This window comes from Borostomias antarcticus (assembly GCF_949987555.1).
Source record: "Borostomias antarcticus genome assembly, chromosome: 22".
Classification (NCBI taxonomy): Eukaryota; Metazoa; Chordata; class Actinopteri; order Stomiiformes; family Stomiidae; genus Borostomias; species Borostomias antarcticus.
Window position 1 is genome coordinate 2638753 of NC_140255.1, and position 19471 is coordinate 2658223.

At 44.8% G+C, this 19471-nt stretch overlaps 1 protein-coding gene across 1 annotated transcript; it reads left to right on the forward strand.

Moving 5' to 3' along the window:
* Nucleotides 1-2241: 2241 nt before the first annotated feature.
* slc49a3 (solute carrier family 49 member 3) lies at nucleotides 2242-11443 on the forward strand. Its single transcript, XM_084456643.1, has 10 exons — nucleotides 2242-2468; nucleotides 4420-4578; nucleotides 5483-5705; nucleotides 6765-6838; nucleotides 6939-7076; nucleotides 8278-8394; nucleotides 8613-8765; nucleotides 8968-9125; nucleotides 9517-9629; nucleotides 10985-11443. Exons 1-10 carry the CDS (start codon nucleotides 2301-2303, stop codon nucleotides 11158-11160), a joined length of 1479 nt encoding a protein of 492 aa, XP_084312769.1. The 5' UTR covers nucleotides 2242-2300; the 3' UTR covers nucleotides 11161-11443.
* Nucleotides 11444-19471: the final 8028 nt, after the last annotated feature.

Consider the following 19471-nt stretch of genomic DNA (forward strand, 5'->3'; position numbering starts at 1 on the left):
CCATACACTAGCGAGCTAGCTCCCACACAGGCACATAAAACAACACGTATAGCATGCCCATACCAAGCGGAAAAGACACACACAAAATGAATAAGAACAATACAAATCCCGGCCATAATTCACCAATAGGCACACTGATGTAGCAAAATACCCCAAACCTTTCAAGTTGAACGAACTAACCTGCTTCGGAACAGTACAGTCCGCTGGATATTAGGTTGAATCCGAGTTAAATCCACTATCAGTAAAACAAAGAGGCGAAAATGTCCGGGCAATACCGAAACAGGCCGAATCACCATGGAGCTCTTGGAGCTCTGTTGAGCATGCGCAGAATGGTAAGGAGGAGGGATGAAGGAGAGGAGACAAATAGGAAGCATGGTCAAATGTGTCCAAAGTGTATCCATCATGTGTCTTTCAAGCAGGAGGGATACAGATGCTGTTACAGCTTGTTTTAGATGTCAGGTTTCCAAATATATTTAAGACGACTTTAGGTAGTAATAATAATAATAATAATAATTCGTTTTATTTATAAACACTTTTCATTGCGAAACAGTCATAAAGTAATTAATAAAAAAGACACTAATTAATATATATATATTAATGTATAATAATTAACATATGAAATATATACACATTGCATACAAAAAGCTTTTCTAAATAAGTAGATCTTTAGATCATCCCATAGAGTGGAGCTTCCTGGGGGTATGAAGAAGCAGGCTGTTTCCAGATCGAAGATGGCAGGATGGGTTTTCCCAATGAACAGTGCATTGCAGTAGTCCAGCCTTGAGGAGATAAAGACATAGACAAGCCCTTCAGCATTAGTCAAGGTTACGGTGGGACTGAGTTTGGCGATACTTTTAAGGTGGTAGAATGATGTCTAACGGAGATGTTTAATGTGGGTGTCAAAAGCCAGGGAGGGATCAAACTTGTCACCGAAGTTGACGGTTGAGGAGGAGAGAGCGATGGTTTGGCCTGCAATGGTGAGGTGGGTTATGGGAAAGTGCTGGACCTGGTGAGGGTCATGACAAGTAGAGCTTCTGTCTTCCTGCTGTTTATTGAAGGAGGTTTTGTTTCATACATGCCCTTGTATGGGGCAGTTGGGACAGTTTTCAAGTACGGCTGGGTGTCACCGGCGGGCAATAGGATGATATTTCATGCCTGCTGAAGATACGACTGAGGGAAGCATAGAATGAACGGAATGGGGCTAAAAACAGATCCTTGGGGAACACCACAGGTGACCACGCACGTCTGAGACCTGGATGTCCCTAGGAAGATATACTCCATCCTGTCTATGAAATAGGAGTGGAAACAGTTCAGCTCTTGCTCAGAGAGAACAGTAGAGTTTTGGTGGTGTTCGAGGAGGAGGATGGAATGGTGGATTGTATTGAACGTTGCACTCAGGTCCAGAACAACCAGGAGGCAGAGGGAGCTAGCATCAGCAGCCATCAGAAGGTCATTCGTGACCCGCTTCAGTGGGCTGCTCAGAATCCAGACTGGAACTTCTCAAAGAGGTTGTTGAAGTTGAGATGTTGATGGAGCTGTGCTGCAACCGTTTTTTCAACAACTTGGAGAGAAAGCGGAGGTTGGATAGATCTGTAATTTGTCAGAACTTCTGGATCCCTTAGGCTTTTTTTTAGAAGGGGGTAATTACAGCAGTCTTGGGTGGACACGGCCTGGACAGAGGGACTGGTTAATGACCTGAGTAGAGAGACTGTCCACACACTGTAGCTCCCATGGGGAGTTTAATAAATAGGGCACAAATGGCCTTCTTCAGTTGCCTTGTCAACCTTTGTTTGTTTGTTTTTGTTTTTTAAAGTCGCACTGAACTGAAAAAAGCATTATGTCCCATTTTGGTTCACATAATTGGTCATAGTGTTCACCTATTCAACGATGTATGCCCCAAAAAATTACAAAATTCTACTTTTGTTGTAATCTTATATCAAAGTATATAATTTCTTACTTCCTGGAAAACGGTAGGTCACGTGCAATGACGACAATATTACATTCTCTTATAATTTTGCCAAATTGCCTCATTGTACATTCAGACATGAGGGTGCAAGCAAAACTCACGCCGAAATCAAAGAGAACGGAACTCGACTGGCACTAGGACTCAAAACGCTCGACTCAAAGGAGGTGTCCCTGAACAAAGACGCTCTAAGCTCTATACCCACCCAGATCTATTAGAGAATCATGCGGGATGTTTACCGATCGGCCAGGAGGGTTTGCCTTTTTGACAAGCAATACATTTAAAGTTTCGACGAGCCTTAAGTCAACCTGTACCTATGTAGAGTTGTTTAGTTGAAATGGAACAAAGTGGAACTATGGAAGAAGGAGAACCTCCTCACGAGGTTCCTGACGACCCTGCCATCAAGCCCAACAATGAACTGGAAAAACTCCTAATTTTCAAAGTATACAAGAGAAGATGGTTCATCCTATGCGTACTTTGCTTGTTAAATTGCTCAAACTCTATGGTACGTAAGTCTACTGTATGCTCTTTTTTCTTTTCAGTTCTGTAAATGTAAAGTTTTGTTTTTTTCTTTGATATAGTTTTTTTTTTTTTTTATTAAGACAGTTTGACTAATCCAGATTTCAAATTGATAGTTTGTGGTCACGCCGTATGAAAAATCGGTTGATAGATTGTCAATTATCCACTGTAGTAATCGATGGTAAGAGTAGCAGTAGTGCATGATACAGTATTTGAGCTGTAGGCTACTGTACTACAGCTGTTATTCAAAACAATGCCGGTGTTCAGAGTTGCCGGACACGTGACGTGCTAAAACCAGTTTGGCCTAATCTTGTGATCACGAAAGACATTGATATTTGAGCAGTGAGTAATTTTGACATTTCGGCTACTTTAATGTCTCCTTTCACAGCCATGGTCATAAAAATGTCATATCTCTGATGCTATTGTCAGGGGAAGTGTGCCTGAGTTTGTAGATCTACTCGCCCCCTCCCTCACTAACACAAGTCCCTATGGACTGCCCCCTCCCTCACTAACACAAGTCCCTATGGACTGCCCCCTCCCTCACTAACACAAGTCCCTATGGACTGCCCCCTCCCTCACTAACACAAGTTCCTATGGACTGCCCCCTCCCTCACTAACACAAGTCCCTATGGACTGCCCCCTCCCTCACTAACACAAGTCCCTATGGACTGCCCCCTCCCTCACTAACACAAGTCCCTATGGACTGCCCTTTCCAAGGAAACAGGAACCGGTGGTACCTGTCTGAAAACGACGCTCAGCTGTTTCAACATAAATTGATTGAACCTAATGTCAGCTGCAATTGAAAATGACCTAATATATTTTGTTGTTCAGAGCAAAAAGCATGGTTTTGCACATCATACTTTAGCCTACATTTATAATGTCATAATTTAACTTTCCCCAAATTAAGGTAGTGATATCACCTCTGGGAGAAAAGTAAATTATTTGAAATATGAAAGAATAAAATCCATCAATTGTGCAAACATGTGTGGGATGTGCTCCTTCATATACAGTATGTAGGAAACAGAGCAGCCATTGTCTTCCCACTTAAGACTTTCCCACCTCACTCTTTGCACATTTTGCTGTCTCAGTTGGGTATGCTTCTTTTTTCAGGACAATGTGTATTCTCTAATTTATCGCAGTACCCTTGTATCTTCCCCAGCCAATCAATCATTCAGGTTTCAAAGCGGGAAGGCTTCATTCATTCCTGTTTAAAGTTGGGTTAATCTTTACTGGAGGGGATGTATAGGGGTCAAACTGCATCTTGTTAACCTGTACATTATCTGTGTTGCTGTGGTATCATTGTATGTATTATATTTCATTGTTTTGTCCTGTGTATCTTAGGGTCTATAAGTGTGTTACATAGATGTGATACACTGAACATTAAAGTGTGCGCTGTGTAACACTGCAACCCCCTCCTGGGTAGCCCCAGTGTCCTCCATAGCTTGTCTGTTTGATTGGTGATTGTCCTATAGAATATAGAAGTTTCTGGTGATTAGGTCAGCACTAAGCTGGTCATGTCTTGTGGTCTTGCGTGACTTGTTGTCTCAGTCAGTGGTGTTATATATAGAACATTGTATCAAGGCAAGGCTTTCATTTCCTTCATTTTAAGTTGGTGGCCCATTACATGACTACATACCAGTGGCCTCATTGGTCAGAACTCTTCAGGTTCATTTTTATTTTGGACTGAAAGCCTGCAAAGCAACATTCTCCAATAACACTATGATAAGTAGTAGTATTTTATTCATTTATCATCACACACAATACAATAAGCAAACAGATTAGGCAGTATAAAACAAAGGTATGACTGAAAAGGCAAAGGCAGAAGCATAATGCGTAGGCTATATATGCCTATCCTACATTTTTAGCAAACAATGGCCTGGTGTAATAACACATTGATGAAGACACATGACTACATGTCTCTGTTCTTGTATCCCCAGTTATGGCTGACCTTTGCCCCAATAGCCGACCAGTCAGCCGAGTTCTTGGGAGCCAGTCTGGACCAGATCAACTGGTTGTCCCTGATCTACATGGTGGTGGCCATCCCTCTCAGCTTTGGGACTACATGGATACTGGACACCTTGGGGCTCCGGTTTGCGGTATGAAGGCTTCCGAGTAGTCGTATCCCAGAGCAGATATAACCTGCCTAACCTGATGTGCCAGATTATGTGCTTTGCATAACCATCTGGGAACTCTCAATTGGAAACTGTTTGGAAAAGGACAGGCTCTTTAAAAAAAATACTATCACCATCTATCACGCTCTAACTTCAACCGCTTCTCGTTGTCATCACATCTAAACCCACCCAGCTGTTTGTATTTAAAATTCCCCAGAACCAACTCTGATTGGCGAGATCGTTTTCTGATCTGGCACAGAACAGATCTCTATGGAGAGTATCCAGACTGATTTGCGAGAGAAACAGAATGTGATCTCATGAAATCATGATGGTCTCACAAGGCTAGATATAGCCCACCACACTCTAAAAACAAAAGGGTGCTATCCAGATCATATGACCTCAGATAAACAAAGAGAAGTTGTTTACATAATGATGTGTAAACACCGGCAGGCAAATCCACTGGAGTTCCTTGTTTACACATGTTTTTGACTATTGGTGTAGTGATTGTTTAAGATTGTCATTTTAATACTAATTCATTGTGTAAAGACTTATCTCATTGATGTGAGAATGTTGTAGTTTGAGAAATCTCAGTCGGAAGATGCTTCAGGAAGTATGCCGTGATCCAGGAAGCTGCCAGATAGTGAAAATGTTTGTGACTTTTGAGGAAATGAAAGTAAGACAGAGAAAGTAAGATATCATCTTTAACACATGATGTTTAAAGACGCTAAATTGTTTCTTTCTTTTCAATTAGATTACACCATCTTTAATCCCAGGAGAAAAAAAAAAGTTTCTCATAAAACTAACGTGAAGTGAAACAATTGCAAACAATCAGATCAAGAGTCACATTCTTTATTTTTGTCCCTCCTCCCCTACCGTCCTTCCTCTCTAGCTGGTGTTGGGATCCTGGCTCAACATGCTGGGAGCGGTGATGCGTTACGCGGGGGTCCAGGATTATGGACCCCCTATGAAAGGAGCCTACTTCCCTGTAGTGATGGCAGGTCAGACGCTGTGCGCGCTGGCACAGCCCCTGGTCATCTTCACACCCACAAAGATGGCGGCGCTCTGGTTCCCCGAGCACCAACGGGCCACAGCCAACATGATCGCCTCCATGTGTGAGTTGTTCAAGTAGTTCATGTTCAAGTAGGTTTATTAATTATATGTACGGGGACAGTGTACAATGAAATAACGTAGTTGAGACCTTCTCCTCACGTAGACAAAATAGAGCCGACTATTGTACCAAGTTTACCAACTACTGTATAGTTTCATAAGTAGATTATGCAGGCATGTCATCCAGTCTGGTCAAACATACTCATATTTGAGATTGAATCAGAGGCCATATTCAGTCATCGAAAGGTAGAAGGACATTAGTGAAACCAAAACAGTTTACTTCATAGGCCTCCCAAGCTACTGGGTTACAACTACCTGACTGGTGTGTTTATGTAGGTAAATGTATACTGTACATTAGGGCTGTAGGATTGTATCGATACAACGATGCATCGCGGTACGTAGTCTCGCGATACTGTATCGATCTTTCAGCCCGGAGTATCGATACAGCCGGGCGCTGTAAAAATTAAAAAAAAAAAATAAATAAAAATATTTACATTTTTAAATCCAGTTTAAAAAGCATATTCTACAATATTAAGTTAAAAAAGCATACATATAAATAATTTTGAAAAACCATAAATACTACAATGTTGACAGTTTAAAAAGCATGGATATCAAGTGTAAAATATTTATTAGCTAGCTCTCTGTCCAGTCATTGAGTTTGAGTTATCTATATAGTGCATTTGAGCCATTCAGTTTTCAGTCTTGAACACTTAAAATCTTTCAGTAAATGATGTGTGTATCGCAATACGTATCGTATCGTATTGTATCGTGACCTCTGTATCGTGATACGTATCGAATCGTGACCTGTGTATCGTGATGCGTATCGTATCGCGAAATCCAAGATGATATACAGCCCTACTGTACATAGGGACTGGGGCTGAGCTATCAGTAGCTGCCTGCTACTCCCAAGAGCGATGGGTTTTGTGTGGATGGTCCAACATCGTTATCAACCGTTGAAAGGAGGGAGGAGGAAGAGATAAACCTCTGTCTGTTCTGGGGACCAGGGAAGCACATCTGTGCTTTATGGCAATTTCTGATTTGAGTTTATTTTTCTACATCTTCAGCAAATCCCCTTGGTCTTTTGTTCGCCAACATCTTGTCCCCCTTGCTTCTGGGCACCACCGATTTCTCTCTACTGGTGAGCAGAGAACGTGAGCCAAGTTTTTAACTCGTAATGAAGATAATATACTATACATTTATCACTTTTCAATATACATCTGAGCACTCTTCTCCCCCAGATGTTTGTATATGCTGCACCGGCAGCCCTGGTCTGTCTCCTAGCAACAGCAGGGATCCGCAGCAGTGTCCCCCCAACACCTCCCTCCGCCAGCGCCGAGACCGCCAACTCTGAGCCCTTCCTACAGGGCCTCACACTGGTGAGACACACACACACACACACACACACACACACACACACACAAGCAGATAGACAGACGTAGAGTCAGACCCCACACACACACACACACACACACACACACACACACACAAGCAGATAGACAGACGTAGAGTCAGACCCCACACACACACACACACACACACGCACACACACACACACACACACACACACACACACACACACACAAGCAGATAGACAGACGTAGAGTCAGACCCCCCCCCCCCACACACACACACACACACACAAGCAGATAGACAGACGTAGAGTCAGACCCCACACACACACACACACACACAAGCAGATAGACAGACGTAGAGTCAGACCCCACACACACACACACACACACACACACACACACAAGCAGATAGACAGACGTAGAGTCAGACCCCCCCCCCCCCCCACACACACACACACACACACACACACACACAAGCAGATAGACAGACGTAGAGTCAGACCCCCCCCACACACACACACACACACACACACACACACACACACAAGCAGATAGACAGACGTAGAGTCAGACCCCCCACACACACACACACACACACACAGATAGACAGAGGTCAGATAGACAGACGTAGAGTCAGACCCCACACACACACACACAAGCAGATAGACAGACGTAGAGTCAGACCCCCCCCCCCCCCCCACACACACACACACACACACACACACACACACAAGCAGATAGACAGACGTAGAGTCAGACCCCCCCCCCCCCCCCCCCCCACACACACACACAAGCAGATAGACAGACGTAGAGTCAGACCCCACACACACACACACACACACACACACAAGCAGATAGACAGACGTAGAGTCAGACCCCCCCCCCCCCCCCCCCACACACACACACAGATAGACAGACGTCAGATAGACAGACGTAGAGTCAGACCCCCCACACACACACACACACACACACACACACACACACACACAGATAGACAGACGTCAGATAGACAGACGTAGAGTCAGACCACACACACTCACACAATGTTCGCACCTTCGTACACACACACACACACACACACAGTAGCCTACACACAGATGTGCAAACACGTGCACTATGCATGCCTGCTCATATGCAGTGCATCAGTGTGGCGGATCACATCTCAGTAAATGGCATGTGTTCTTCATTTGAATCATACGTAAATGATGTATCCCCCCATCTCTAGCTGCTGAAGAACAAGGCCTACATGATTCTGCTCCTGTGTTTCGGCTCGGGGATCGCTGTCTTCACCTGCTTCTCCACCCTCCTGGAGCAGATCCTGTGTGTCAGAGGCTACTCCACCGTAAGCGCCCAGTCATGGTCATACCGGCTCTTTTGTCGACTGTATTTATGTCTTAAGTCTGTCACGGTTCAAGTGTGATGCATCTAACCGTACCGTTTTAACAAATTTTAACAAATTAGGTCCCTTGCAGAAAATACAATAACTGGAATTGAATTTCTGTTGATCTGAACATTGTCTGGAAGACACCTGACACCCTGAACATGTATTGGTGCTGACAGGACTTCTGCGGCCTGTGCGGGGCCCTCTTCATCCTGTTCGGTATAGTGGGAGCCGCCTTCCTGGGTCTCTACATTGACAAGACCAAGCAGTTCACAGAGGCCACCAAGATCAACATGAGCCTCACGACGCTCGCCGCCATCGCCTTCGCAGTGGTCAGTGCCGGTGTCAAAGTTCACCGTCGATTTAAGTTATTCATGTTGAACGTTGAGGCGGGATGAAATCGATACATTTTAAGGACGACGATTCCTCAAAATGGTAGACTTTGCGTATTGCTATGCAGCGGTGTGTGGTTGAGTCGGCGCCGGCGTGCTGTGGGGAGTGTGGTTGAGCTGGTGCCGTGTGTCCCCTGGTCAGGTGTCCCAGATGCGGGGACAGGAAGCTGCGGTGGCCTCCGCCTGCGCCGCCTTCGGATTTTTTGGCTTCTCCATTTACCCGGTTGCCATGGAGCTGTCTGTGGAGTGCTCCTATCCGGTGGGAGAGGCCACGTCTGCTGGGCTCATCTTCATCTCCGGGTACCACCGTCTGTTCCTTCCACTCATATACAGTTAGTAGCTAATATACAGGTACACAGGTAACACAGGTATACATTGGATGCTTCTGTATGTCTGTGTGGTGTTATTTTTTTTATTTTATTTTTTTTAAATAAAGATCTATCTCCAAGAACACCTACTAATCTGATGTTCTAAAACTTTGATGTTCAATATCTCAGATATACTTTTTGATAGAACCCTTACTTCTCAACGTCACAATATGCACATCCAACAGCTTTGTGTAATGTGTACGTGCTTGTTAAAGCATGCATTATCCACATCAGAATGCTGCAAAAAGCAAAATGATTGCAGAAAACTCAATAGTCAAAATGTTGTTATTCATCTTGATTCTTTGGCCATATTTGTCTTTCAGGCAGATCCAGTCTGTTATCTACATAGTGCTGCTTCAGGCGCTGACCAAGAGACTGGCCGACTCCCCTTTCTCTACCTGTTCCACGGAGGGCAATTCAGCTCTGAGCTGGAGGGGTAGGTTCCTCTCCTCTCGTCTACACCACACAGATACCAAATGATATTTGCCTGCTGAGATATAATCAACCATGTCACTAAAGGTGCAGTATGCCGAATTTTGTGGCAGAATTTTGTGTAGACTTGGCAGAAATGGAGTGATTCAATTTTAATTGGTGAATAATTCCATGAAAATAAGTATCATAATTTTTTCGCTACTTTAGAATGAGCCCTTTATATCTACAATTCGCCTTATTCACCTCAGCTGCCATATTGGTCAGTCTGACGTAATGAGGGGTGCGGATGCGGAAGTGCCTGTTGACTTCAATGTTAAAAGTTCGCTGTAAAAACACCACTTCAAGAACCAAAATAGTCAAAATAACAGGCTGAATACACTATCGGGGTTACAAACTCATCATTACCTGACTCTGATTGTTTTTCACTACCGTTGTTTTCGCATTTGGAAAATACATGTGAGTGAACGCAGCTGACGGCTAACTATGGCTCATTCACCTCCATATATTTCCAAACGCGAAAACAAGAAAGAGTTTGCAAGTATGCAAATACATATGGTGCACGTAGAATACAAAACTGTTGCTGTGAAGCAAAACTATATGTAGCCTTTGTTTAGAGAGATTAGATTCACCTTTTACACACCCCAAGTCAAACACACACTTTAGATAGAGGTTATGTGCAGTTAAGTACATTAACACACACACACACACACACACAATCTCTTTCCTCCTCTCTCTTAAAAAACAATCAGAGTCAGGTAATGATGAGTTTGTAACCCCGATAGTGTATTCAGCCTGTTATTTTGACTATTTTGGTTCTTGAAGTGGTGTTTTTACAGTGAACTTTTAACATTGAAGTCAACGGGCACTTCCGCATCCGCACCCCAGACTGACCAATATGGCTGCCAGGTGAATATGGCGAATAGGAAGTGGCTCCTTCCTCTGAGGCTGCCATGTTGCACCATGTAATTGTATTCAGTTGGTTGCAGTCTGTAACCTCACCACTAGATGGCACCAAAGATCACTCACTGCACCTTTAATGCACCATTCAGTTTCTGCAGGCGATATAGGCTACCCTATGTCTATAGTTATCCCAGAGTTTGCAAGTATGCAAATACATATGGTGCACATAGAATACAAAACTGTTGCTATGAAGCAAAACTATATGTAGCCTTTGTTTAGAGAGATTAGATTCACCTTTTACACACCCCAAGTCAAACACACACTTTAGATAGAGGTTATGTGCAGTTAAGTACATTAACACACACACACACATATCTTTCCCTCTCTCTCTTACTGATGGTAGTTGGCTCTTGGCTGAGGTACCTGGTTGACAGGCAGTGTGTGTGTTTCTCTCCACAGTCTCTGTGCTGGTGATGGCAGGCCTGTGTACTGTGTTTACCTGCTCCTTCATCATCTTCTTTCACACAAAGTACAGACGACTGGAGGCTGAGGCCCAAATGTCCCGGGGGAAGGACCCTGGCAACAGCCCCAAAACAGAGGACAATAATATAAATACCCTAATTTCCGGACTATAAGCCGCAACTTTTCCCCCATGCTTTGAACCCTGTGGCCTATACAACAGTGCGGCTAATCTATGGATTTTTACAGCTAACGGCCACTAGGGGACCTTCTAAACCTATCTCTATGGCCGGTCCACGTCCCCCACCTTTAAGCGGCGGGCTCCAGCAGGAAAGGTCGGAGGCCAGAAAAGTGTGTGAGACGGGCAGTTCGCGCGAACACCGAAAGCAAATGTGGAACCAAATGCAGTACGAGAGACAGAACGAGGGCAAGACAGACATTACGAGAGCGACAGTTTGCGCAAAGGACGTTTTCATGCACAAACCCTCATTATGGGAAACAAACGAAGAATGTTCCGTACTATTGCACTAAAATTGCGGGACATCGACGTATTCGTTGGCGCATTCGTAAAAACATTTACACACCCGAATATATATTCACAAACAACAACTTCTGCGTAAGGAATGTTGACATAAACCCATTCTAACGTCTCGTAATATTCAAGTCTCGTCATAATATGGGAGCTATAACGTGCGGGAATGGATGAAGGACTTAAAACAAATTGATAATAAGGACTGTATATTGGAACATTTTGACAGAATATTGAATAGAGAATATTATTTAAAAAAGAAAAGGGCAGGAGTTCTGGGGAGCCTATACCCACGCCCTAGCGGCATATCTCAATAAAGACTTTTTAACTTTTGGCAGTTGCTTTATTTTGAACGGGAGAATATTATTATAATATTAACGCCAAATCCAGGATACTCGATACACCTTCATCACACCTGTCTGAAAGTACCAATCAAGTGATTTACAGTGATTTTAGAAAGTTGGTGGTTTTGTCAAAAGAGCCTTGCAAACCGTGACGTCACAGAGCACCCTTGTGACGTGGGCCAGGAGGTGTATAAAAGCCAGAGAGCGACAGAGGAAGAGCAGCCAGAGAGAGAGAAGCCAGAGAGCGACAGAGGAAGAGCAGCCAGAGAGAGACAGAGACGGACGTCTCTCAGTGGGCCAGAGAGAGAGAGGAGAAGGAGGTATCATCTTGACATCTGGGCTGGTCAGAGGTGGAGGGCTGGTCAGAGGGTGGAGGGCTGGTCAGAGGGTGGAGGTCTGGTCAGAGGGTGGAGGTCTGGTCAGAGGGTGGAGGTCTGGTCAGAGGTGGAGGGCTGGTCAGAGGTGGAGGTCTGGTCAGAGGGTGGAGGGCTGGTCAGAGGGTGGAGGGCTGGTCAGAGGTGGAGGTCTGGTCAGAGGGTGGAGGGCTGGTCAGAGGGTGGAGGTGGAGGGCTGGTCAGAGGTGGAGGGCTGGTCAGAGGGTGGAGGGCTGGTCAGAGGGTGGAGGGCTGGTCAGAGGGTGGAGGGCTGGTCAGAGGTGTTGGGCTGGTCAGAGGTGTTGGGCTGGTCAGAGGTATCTCCTTCTCCTCTCTCAATCTCTCTGGACCACTGAGAGAGAGTCAGGGAGACTCTCTCCTCTTCCCTGGCTCCGAAGAGGATCGGCGGTGGATGGCGGTGGAGGTGGCAAATTTAGAAATAAATAAAAACCGATTTTAATCATAAAAACTGATTCTGATTCTCATTGTAAGCTATAGTGTTTTTATTAAGATATCCATGTTAGCATATAGGAGTACTGTTACTATAGTTACTGTTAGCACTTCAGACTTAGGGGCTGGGCAGCCTCAGCTGGAGACCAGACCTCCACCTCTGACCTCCACCTCTGACCAGCCCTCTACCTCTGACCTCCACCTCTGACCTCCACCTCTGACAAGACCTCCACCTCCCCCTCTGACCAGCCCAACACCTCTGACCAGACCTCCACCTGAATATTAATGGTGGAAGTCTTCTCCCTTTTTCTGACACGGATCATACTTAATGGTTAAACAGTGAACACCTTTCCTATATGTTTACATGTGTCCACTAGGGGGTGATTCTGATCTGGACTATTGTAATAAACCTTGTCCCTGGCGTGAGGATGTATAGAGCCTGTACACAGAACACTTCTACTGTGTCCACAATGAGGAGAGCAGGAACCGTAAAGTTACAAAATCAACACAATCTTTATTTATGGATGGATGGATGGATGGATTTATGGATTCATGATCCAGCCAAGCTGCCAGCACACAGGTACTGACCGCTGGTCCGGCCTCCATCAGAGTCTGCTAGGGAGGTGACCGCCGGTCCAGTGCAGTGAGGCTGCATCTCCACAAGCACGGGGGAGCCTCATCACCCAGCTAGCCAGCGGACAGGAGCACTCCTAGATTCCCTGCTTTCTCCGCCCTGCCTAAGAAGAACCTCTCCCTATACGTCCCACTATCATTTTGCCATAGGTAGGCTATAAACTGTATTGTGTTTTGTATTTGCACTTAGTTCTGCTCATGAAGCCCTGCCCTCTTTGCACTGTCCCGTCTGGTCCCTGCACCCTGTCTAATTTTGTCTCCATCTATGCACCATGGGCCGAAAGCAAATTCCTATTTATGTTGCCTAGTTAAAAGTAGGCTACTTCTGGACTCTGATAGCCCAGTAGGTCAGTAAGCTTTCTGTCGGTCTCTATTCACTCATTCATATTGTTAGGCGTACAAATAAAGAAAAAAGCCTTCCTCAATATGACCTGTCAACCATTCTGTTAACCATTCCAGTCATCTTTCTTAAATTAATTGTCCTCCATGCCCTTGACCCCCAGTACCTATCTGACCTTCTCTACCAACATGCCCCATCCCGGAGCGTGCAGTCCTCAGACACGGGTCTGCCCCCCCCCCCCCCCCCCTCGTGTGACCCCACCCTCTGGAAGTCTCTCACCAGAGATATGTAACGCCCCAACCAATTAATAAATTGTCCAATAGTTGTACACATGAATGTCTAATTGCCATTATTTTACAATTTACAATTCTGTTTTCAGGGTTAGTTTTTCGTTATTAAGTTAATGCAAACCAATAATAATCAAATGCAGAGGCAATTATAACAAATATATACATTTATATAGGCTAACAGTTACAACCAACCTAGGTTCTAGTGCCATTGGAAGATAATTGATTGAGGTCAATCGATTATCCTGGTTTCCATAAAAGTGTTTATTTTATTTTATTACATTATTTCATTTTGTACAAAAGTGGTAATACAGTTCATAAGGATACAATATATTAAAATGATTTATGTTAAATCAGTGAACATATTAAGAGGTTTAAAAAGATAAATAGTAGTGTTGAATATGGTTGATTTTCAGAGAAATGCCTTTTAATATGATCCTGTTAGCTATTTCCTAATTATGATGATTGACCTCTGAGTATGGCTGTCGGCTTGAGTTTTGGGTAAGAAACGGTGTCCCTCTTCCATAGACTTATGAGATAAAGACATTCCATGGCTGGTACACTCTGGGCCAAACACCATTGTTGTGGTTAGAGATAAAGGCCTGGGCGCCGAGGCGGCGTAGGTTAACGTGACAAAACAAGGCCACAGAAGAGACCAGAGACAGTCTTATCGGAGAAGAGACGAGGGAGGGGGGGGACACTCAAACCACATAAGAACGTTGCAACGAGACCAATGCTTTGATTTGGGTCCAGACAGCATACAGAGAGGTCAACTGTACATTAGGCCATGCCATCGTCTTTTGTACAGTATGTCAAACCTTCTGTAATAAACCGCTTTTGCTTGAGGCTCAGATCCCGTGTTGGAGAGATTCATTCGGAATACACCTGAAAAGGAGACACTGGACTGTGTGGTATTGTGTGAGATTGGGGGTCGTCTTTTATTGAAATCAAAACACAACGCAGAGCTGAAATAAGGACAATAATAAAAGACAGCGAAAGTCATCAGTAGTTAAAAGGTAATTTCATTCTTTACAGTACCAGTTGTGAATGGTGACTGGAGATAATTCATTTATTCTGGAATACCATTCTTAATTCTTTGTATGTCAATTCATTTCACAATGATTAGATTACTGTATTTCTTGAGCTATGGTTATACATGATTAGATATTCTGAATGGAGAATGAGTTGATGGGGTCTTATGATGAATAGAGAGAGAGAGAGAGTAACAGTTGCATTCTGTGTGTAGATAAAGACAGATTCATTCTGAACCTTGGATGGTTCAGTGGCGAGCCAAGCTCAGAGACGCCGGACTGTGGACGGACCCATTCATCGGTGTGGCCAGCCGTGGGATCCGCATCCGACATCTGACTGATCCACTCATTCAGGATCCAGATAAGAACTCAGAATCATTTAACTACCCGGGTAGTAGTATTAGGAAGTGTGCACACTAAACTCTCAAGGAGTCTCAAATTCCACTCAACAAACAGAACACTTTATTCATTCATTGTTTAGGGGAAAAGAGCTCTATTTTGTTTTTTATTTTAATTCAATGCAAGGTCCTTAATGCAAGAACTGTGTAGTGCTATATTTTTCTGTGTTGAGGCAATAAAATTGTCAACTGTTCAACTTTATCTCAACTCTCTCCTAGTGAGTTACTTGAAGCACTTAGATATAAGGTATCCAGCTCTCCACACCTAACCTGGGTGCTAGTGTGTGGTTCTTATTGGTTAGTAGGAGCAAGGGCGCTACACCAGCATCGAGTAAAACATTGCCTTGATCACTTTTTGTAGTTTTCATTGTCACCCAACACTGCATCACAAGCGAAACGAACTACACCGGATGTTTAGTACTTTATCCGGCAAGCAACGTGCAAAGCAACGTGCATGTGTTCTTGTGCACATATTTTCTACTGAGGAAGAAAAACGGAGCAGGATTGGGTGGGAGTAAGAAGGGATGGGAGTGGGATTGTGTAAAGGTTTGGCTCGGGATTGGGACGGGATGGGATTTTGTTTTAAACTCTCACTCGGGATTGGGAAGGAATGGGATTACAGTAGGCCCCTATTTATGTGGGAGTGGGAGGGAGCGGGAGTCAAAATCCATTCCCATGTCAGCCTCTAATTTATACATCCACTTCTGGCAGACCTCACTCCACTTGTTGGAACTGTGGTATGTTTAAAGGATGGGTTCAGTATTTAGCATTATAAGCCAAGTTTTAAGGTAATTTATGATCATATACACCAACCCATATCAACATTTCGACAAACTACCCTGTATCGCCTCATCACGTCAGCTTCCACGATGAGGAGGGAAAGACTGGTAGCAGGTACTGAGGGCCAAGTGTCTGCTGCTTCTGCCCAGCAAACACGCAACGTCAGGGAGACGTTCAGATCATGTCTTAATAACCGTCGGTCCTGAACCCCGTTTGTACGTCTGCTGGACCCCTCAATATTCAAACGTCTGGCTTGGACCCCTCTAAGACGTCTGTGGACGTGCAAAACAGGTTCAATATCTGAACGTAAAAAAAACAACATTCATTCTGGCTCCTAATTGTCGTTGGACGTCCGAAAAAGACAAAAAAGACATCTAAAAGACGTCTTTTAGACGTGTCTTTGCTCAGTGGGTGAGAACAGGCCCAAACTACATAATGAACTGGTAACTACTGACACTCCTGTATCCTATGTATTTGCTGTCATTGAGTATAATGAATACTGCAGTCCAAGCTTTCCTAGACACAGGCTCAGTAATTTCCTAGGTTGGGATTTTCTCCACAAACATCATACTGTAATCGACCTAAGAGAGAAGCATCTGAAACTTTGGAACTGGACTGTCCCCCTCTTATGCTTGCAGCACACTGCCCCACTGAAATGTAGCGCTGTGACATTAGCACCCATTCATGTCCCTGCCTTGTCCCTGATGAACATTGTACGCCAAAGTTCAGTCCCCTGTTGGTGAGCCAGAGCTCACATGCAACTACACTGGTCTCCAAGGGCCTGAAACCCAAACTGTGCCCGGTCTTCTTGTAGCACGCACACTGACCCCTGTAAAGAAAGGTCTAGTTTATATTCGTGTCATGAATCCCACAAATGCTGATTGTCATGTGCCATGTCACACTAGTGTTGGCTTTTGGCGTTTTTCTTCTGTTGCTCTGCGCTGTGTATTTTTTTGTAAGCCTTGATAAGAGTTGCAGCACCATCTAATTATGAACCACGATGTTAATTGCCTTCTTGTTGTGATAGTCATTGATGAAATCACCCAACACGGGATTGGAAGCGGTGACAGATGATAGATTTATTGTACAAAGATACAATCACATGGAACACTGGGATGTTTCCCTCGTCTCTCTCTCCCTGCTTCTCTGGGATGTTTCCCTAGTCTCTCTCTCTCTCTCCCTGCTTCTCTGGGATGTTTCCCTCGTCTCTCTCTCCCTGCTTCTCTGGGATGTTTCCCTCGTCTCTCTCTCTCCCTGCTTCTCTGCTGGCTGCGGCTGTGGTGCGAAGTCAAGGCCTTAGACTTCCCTCCCCGCATGGTGTTAACAGCGTGTCTGCCTGCTGGGAGTAGCAAATCTGTCTGTCCGAGTTGCCTACCGTTTCCAAATCGAAGTCTCAAGGTTTGGTTGAGACGTTAAATAGTGCTCTCTCGGCCCACCCCCCACGCCTAGGCCTGCCCGTTTAGGTGAAGCTAGATTGGTGGAGGAGTGACCATACAGATGTGTCGCCTGTCACCCTAACATGATATCTTAATCACCATTGGTTGTCAGTCTAGGTTGTGTCTGTTTATATTGTCCCATAGAGATGTGTCATTAATACCCCAGAGGAGAGGCCCCCCCTGTGGCCTAAGTGTGACCTCTTGACACCCACTACCCTGAACGGCCACAGCAGCATCAGCTGTCTCCTCACTCTATCGACTACACAGTGTCCACGTGAAAACAAACAAACACATTAAATCAAATACATAGCAGTAATACTCTGCAGATGTTAGAGACATTTCTCCCTAGATTCTTCACTAGGCTAGGAGAGGTTCATTCGTTAGTCAGTCAGAAAGGTGAAGAGTTCTCTGGTGCAGCCTACAGTAGCTCAAGTGCAGACACAGAGGGAGCCCCAGTCACTACCTAAGGTGGATTTAAGTCAGTCAGCACTGGACAGTGAACAACGACAACAGTTGGAAACTCTGATTTGCCAGTATTCTGATGTGCTCAGTGCCCACGACCAGGATTATGGCCATACTGATGTAGTCAAGCATAGCATTCGTACAGGAGATGCTCAGCCTGTCTAACAACGTGCTTACCGAACATCGCCCCATCGAACTTGACAGGCAAGTTGAACAGCTCCTTTCTCAAGAAGAAGACTGTAGCCCATGGTCATCCCCTGTCATTTTAGTTAAAAAGAAAGACACCAGTTACAGATTTTGCGTGGACTTTAGGGAACTGAATGTAGTCACTGTCAAGGATTCATATCCTTGCCACGCCCAGCGGAGGCATTGGATAGCTTGTCGGGTGCATGTTGGTTCAGTACAATGGATTTATTTATGTGGATATTGGCAGGTTGGCAGGTTGTGCTTGATCTACAGGACAGGGAGAAAACGCATGCAGTACTGGTAGTGCCTTATACCAGTTCACTGTGATGCCGATGGGGTTGAAAAATACCCCACCTACTTTCCAGCGGCTTATGGAGTTGGTGATCCGTGGTCTGCGTTGGAAAGAGTGTCTGATCTACCTTGATGTGCTAGTGTTTAGTCTGATCTGGTGTGCTAGTGTTGAGTCTGTGTTGAGTCTGATCTGGTGTGCTAGTGTTGAGTCTGATCTGATGTGCTAGTGTTTAGTTCGATCTGATGTGTGTTGAGTCTGATCTGATGTGCTAGTGTTTAGTCTGATCTGATGTGCTAGTGTTGAGTCTGATCTGATGTGTTGAGTCTGATCTGATGTGTTGAGTCTGATCTGATGTGTTGAGTCTGATCTGATGTGTTTAGTCTGATCTGGTGTGCTGGTGTTTAGTCTGATCTGATGTGCTAGTGTTGAGTCTGATCTGGTGTGCTAGTGTTTAGTCTGATCTGGTGTGCTAGTGTTGAGTCTGATCTGGTGTGCTAGTGTTTAGCCGGACTTTCACTGAACATGTCAAGAGCCTTGAGGAGGTTTTCAGCCGCTTCCGTTCTGCGGGTCTTAAGCTTAAACCTAGTAAATGTCACATCGCTCACAGCCAGGTGTCTTTCCTAGGTCATGTGATATCCCGCCAAGGTCTTCAGCCCGACGTGAAGAATCTGGACAAGGTCCAGAACTGGCCAGTTCCCAGGACTACCGCTGAAGTGAGAGCCTTTGTAGTTATGTGCTCCTACTATAGGAGGTTCATTAGGAACTTCTCTGCTATTGCCTCTCCCCTCCATGCTCTCACACACAAAGGTGCAGTTTTCAAATGGTCTATGGAATGCGAGGATGCTTTCCAGTCACTGAAGCACGCCCTCTCCAATCCTCCTAACGTGGCTCGTCCGGTTTTCACACAGCCGTTCCTGTTATATATAGATGCTTCACAAGACTGCA